The sequence below is a fragment of the Triticum dicoccoides genome, chromosome 4A (assembly GCF_002162155.2).
Source record: "Triticum dicoccoides isolate Atlit2015 ecotype Zavitan chromosome 4A, WEW_v2.0, whole genome shotgun sequence".
Lineage (NCBI taxonomy): Eukaryota > Viridiplantae > Streptophyta > Magnoliopsida > Poales > Poaceae > Triticum > Triticum dicoccoides.
In genome coordinates this window covers 671,260,370-671,265,281 of record NC_041386.1, presented here as the reverse complement: position 1 = coordinate 671,265,281, position 4,912 = coordinate 671,260,370, and the positions used below count along the sequence as shown (strand labels likewise).

The following is a 4,912-nucleotide window of genomic DNA, read 5'->3' as shown; positions in this document are numbered from 1 at the left end:
TGCCCAGCCGGGATCCGGCGGCGGCGGGAGGGGAGGCAGAGGGGAGAGGAGGCAGAGGCAGAGGGAAAGAGAGATATTTGAATCGGGAAGGAGGCCTAATTGAGTAATTCTTGAAGAGACAAAATACCATCCAATATGTTCCTACCTTTTGACAAAGGCATTTTGAGTAGGCCTAATCAACTTATTAGCATATTTGCTTACTCTACGATCCATCACCTTAGTGATGAGTTTATATGGGCATCTAAGGAGACAAATGGAGAAAAAAAAATGTTGTATACGATCAGCCCCAGAAACTAGGCAACAAGGTAATAATACCATAATTGAGACGTCGGACGTCAAGAGTTCCTTTATGAAAGCTGATGAACAGCTACATGATACCATGCTTAACTGTTTCCCAACAACATTGGTAAAATTATACAGGAATGTTGTTGGCCCTAGAAACCCTATTTGCGCCCATCGCAAAAATAGCATCTCTCACTTCTTCTTCCGTAAACTCTTGAGTCAGATCAACATTATCGTCATCTTTATGCTTCTCATCGTCACCTCACGTGCTAGGATCCAAGTGAAACTGGTTACCAGGGGCGGGGCCAAAGAGTTCCTTATAGAACTTGGTGGCATGTGCGATCAAATTGTCAATACCCTCTATTCGACCTCGCCGCATTGAGAGATCTTGATGTATGAGAGTCTTTAGTTCTATCTGGAGAAGAACTTGTTGTATCCCACGTTTGATTAGAGTGAAAGAAGATATGTGTGGCTTGGGCTCGTGGTATTTACCCCACTTGACGGTTTTCCACATAAAAATACCGGTGCTCATCTTTGCTAATTTTGTGCTATTGTTTTGTGTAGTTTCGCTTGGCAAAAAACATCGGTGCTCATCGCGGTGTGACTAACGCCATGGCTACACACACGTCGTCCCGAGGCGCCCGCTCAAGATCCACAATCACAGCCACGTCTCCAAGCCACGACGGAGGGACGCCCCACCACCGCCATCATCCCCCCGCACGGGCTTTGCCCAACCGGGATCCGGCGGCGGCGGGAGAGGTGGCAGAGGGGAGGGGAAGCGGAGGCGGAGAGAAAGAGAGATATCTGAATCGGGAGGGGAGGCCTAATTGAGTAATTCTTGAAGAGACAAAATACCATCCAATATGTTCCTACCTTTTGGAAAAAGGCATTTTGAGTAGGCCTAATCAACTTATTAGCATATTTTCTTACTCTACGATCCATCACCTTAGTGATGAGCTTATATGGGCATCTAAGGAGACAAATGGAGAAAAAATTGTTGTATACAATCAGCCCCAGAAACTAGGCAACAAGGTAATAATACCATAATTGAGATGTCGGACGTCAAGAGTTCCTTTACGAAAGCTGATGAACAGCTGCATGATACCATGCTTAACTGTTTCCCAACAACATTGGTAAAATTATACAGGAATGTTCTTGGCCCCAGGAACCCTATTTGCGCCCATCGTGAAATAGCATCTCTCACTTCTTCTTCCGTAAACTCTTGAGTCAGATCAACATTATCGTCATCTTTATGCTTCTCATCGTCACCTCACATGTTAGGATCCATGTGAAACTGGTTACCAGGGGCGGGGCCAAAGAGTTCCTTATAGAACTCGGTGGCATGTTCAATCAAATTGTCAATACCCTCTATTCGACATGGCCGCATTGAGAGATCTTGATGTATGAGAGTCTTTAGTTCTATCTGGAGAAGAACTTGTTGTATCCCACGTTTGATTAGAGTGAAAGAAGATATGTGTGGCTTGGGCTCGTGGTATTTACCCCACTTGACGGTTTTCCACATAAAAATACCGGTGCTCATCTCTGCTAATTTTGTGCTATTGTTTTGTGTAGTTTCGCTTGGCAAAAGACACCTTTGAGTTGGATGTCATTGTGCAGCACCGTGTTGGAGAAACTTAATAAAAGCGTTAAATTTCTTCCTAAGTTTCGGTTGACAGAATGTACTCCATATATGCAAACACATATGTTTCCTTCTGTAACTAAGTAACAACGTGTGAGTTAGTGCATAGAGTTGGTGCTAAAGTTACTTTGTTTCCGTTGCAGTATTTTCGGATCACCGTTAAGCGCGTGCTTACCATATGACTAGGCGTTCTCATTCGTTCGGTCCGATAATATATAAAGCTGGACGATATGGGGGAGAGCGAAACTGGGAATATGTAAACTGAAATGGTGCTTTCAGCCGCTACCAACGGAGTAGAACAACGTTATCTCCACCTCCAATAATTTGTAGCCTATGTCAACTATCTAACCGTTGACATTCGTTATCCCATCCTGCTCGTGGTACAACGCAGTAGTACGTAGTACACATGCAAGTACACAAAGCGCAAGCAGTACTTGAAAGTCGAAACTGAAATGGATAGAGACGGAAGCCATTTCAGAAGCCTAATATATATAGACAGGTGTGCGTGTGGTGTACTGCATTCCTTTTCAAGCTAATAACGGTCATAAGCTAGATAGAGATGGCGTCGGGATCAGCAGCTCTGGCTGTCGTCGCCGTGGCCGTGGCGGCTGCGCTCCTTGCCCTGTGTGGCTCGACGGAGGCCCACGCGCAGTTCGGGGCGTACAACAAGACGTGCCCACAGGCGGAGGACATCGTGTTCAAGGAGATGACCGCCGTCCTCGCCAAGTCGCCCGGCCTCGCCGGATCCATGCTCAGGCTCTTCTCCGTCGACTGCTTCGTCGAAGTAAGTCGAGCTCATAACCCAGCTATCTATCTACAGTTATGAGCTAGCTAGGCGAGTCAAGTTCACAACTGTGCCTGTGCGCAGGGTTGCGAGGGGTCGATTCTTCTCGACTCGACGGCCAACAACACGGCGGAGAAGGACTCGCCGCTCAACAAGGGCCTCCGTGGCTACGACGTCATCGACTCCATCAAGGCGAAGCTTGAGGCGGCCTGCCCCGGCGTTGTCTCCTGCGCCGACGTCCTCGCCCTCGCTGCGCGCGACTCCGTGCGAATTGTACGTCGTCCTTTCAGCAAATAATTGTCTCCTTCGCATTCATCTTATCCAATGTTTTAAATAGCCCAAGTTATAGCCCCGCTAAAGGGCCCGGGAGCCAAATTGAATTACACTTTCAACGCTGAATTGAAAATGACGCCCGCTATAGCGCTAATTTTGGAGTCATTTAGCCTTCTGCATTATTTTTTGTTCTTGTTTATTATATATATATGACGCTTGGTTGTTGAATTAGGACACCTAATTGGTGCTAGGGTATTGATGTGTGAATATGTTTATATGTCAAGAGATAGTATATGCAATATAATCCCTCCGTCCCATAATATTGGATTATTTTCAAGCTAACCTCTGTCTCATATTACAAGATCATTTTTCAGGCTATATATGTTAGGTTCAAAAAGATCTTGTATTGTAGTTGGACGGAGGGAGTATCATATATGATGCCTGATTGTATATTTTTTTTTCATGATTTAAGAAAACACTAAACGAGGCTTATAGATTCGCTATAACTTTTCATAGCTTTTGGCCGCTAAATGGCAATACCGTTATTTAAAACACTGGTCTCATCTGTATCTGATGCCATGTGGCTCATGCCTCACCTCTGCTAGACCAAAGGCCCCTACATCCCGGTCCCGACGGGACGGGAGGACGGCAACAGGTCGTTTGCCGCCGACGTCGCCCCCAACACCCCCAAGCCGGACGCCAGCATCACCGACCTCGTCGCTTTCTTCGGGAAGTTCAACCTCACCGCCAAGGACCTCGCCGTCCTCTCCGGTGCACACACCATCGGCAAGGCTCACTGCTCTGCCTTCTCAACCCGCCTCTACAACTTCACCGCCAGCAACAACATCTCCGACCCCACGCTCGATGCCAACTACACGGCCACGCTCCGCGGCCAGTGTGCGGCTGGTGACCTCGCCACCCTGGTCGACCTCGACCCCAGCAGCGACACGACGTTCGACCTTGGCTACTACAGGGGCGTCGCAGCGAGCAGGGGCCTCCTCTCCACCGACGGCGCGCTGCTCCTCAACGAGGACACCAGGGCCTACGTGACGCGCCAGGCCAACGCCACCGCGCCCGCCGAGTTCTTCGCCGACTTCACTGCGTCCTTCATCAACATGAGCAAGATCGGCGTGTTGTCGCACCATAAGGGCCAGATAAGGAGGCACTGCTCCGTTGTCAACCCTCTGTCCACCTCCTCCCAGGCGCCCGTTACCATGGGCGCGCACGCCGCTGTGCTACTTGCCAGCTCTTTCGTCTCCATTGTCGCTCTGGCGCTTGTGCTCTAGCCAGCATGCAACTTGCATTCTGTGAAGTGTTTGGTTTGGGTTTATTTTTATCTGTTGATTGCTTATTTGTCTCGATTGATTTGCACTGGTAAGGATGGATGCTATCATGTCAAGCTGAGCTTGCTATTCCCTGATTTATGAATGTAAGTATATATTGCTGGTCGCAACCTCTCCATGATGACCATCGTTATGGCACTTGTACCTGTTTTAAGTTTGATGGGTGTTGGAATTTAAGTTTGAGTTTGAATGAAGTTTAACCAGTTTTCAATCAGTTTTAGACAAAGAAAAGGGTCAATTCTTTTTTTAAAGAAAAGGGTCAATTCTTATTGAAGCAGGCAAGACCTATAAGCATCAAAACCGTAGAAGATATAGTCACATAGCATTGCAAACATCGTAAGGTCTAGATAGTCAAAATATTACCCGTTGTTAAGAAATATAAATGAAAATTGCATATCTATTAATTTGAATTTGAAGTCGGTTCTCTAGGACCACCTTGATCAAAGATCTTTATATTTTGTTGAGAACTCAACTTAGGTCTTCCCACATCATGTGTTTTTAACCTGACACTAGCAGAGAAATGGTTAGCCATAACTTTAATTGTTGTTGCGCCAGTTTCAATCCACATCATCGCTAGTTTTTTAAAATAAT

The 4,912-nt window shown here is 46.8% G+C and overlaps 1 protein-coding gene across 1 annotated transcript; it reads left to right on the top strand.

Moving 5' to 3' along the window:
• The first annotated feature begins 2,480 nt into the window (after window positions 1-2,480).
• LOC119289665 (peroxidase 1-like) lies at window positions 2,481-4,515 on the top strand. Its single transcript, XM_037568939.1, has 3 exons — window positions 2,481-2,705; window positions 2,790-2,978; window positions 3,584-4,515. Exons 1-3 carry the CDS (start codon window positions 2,481-2,483, stop codon window positions 4,262-4,264), a joined length of 1,095 nt encoding a protein of 364 aa, XP_037424836.1. The 3' UTR covers window positions 4,265-4,515.
• Window positions 4,516-4,912: the final 397 nt, after the last annotated feature.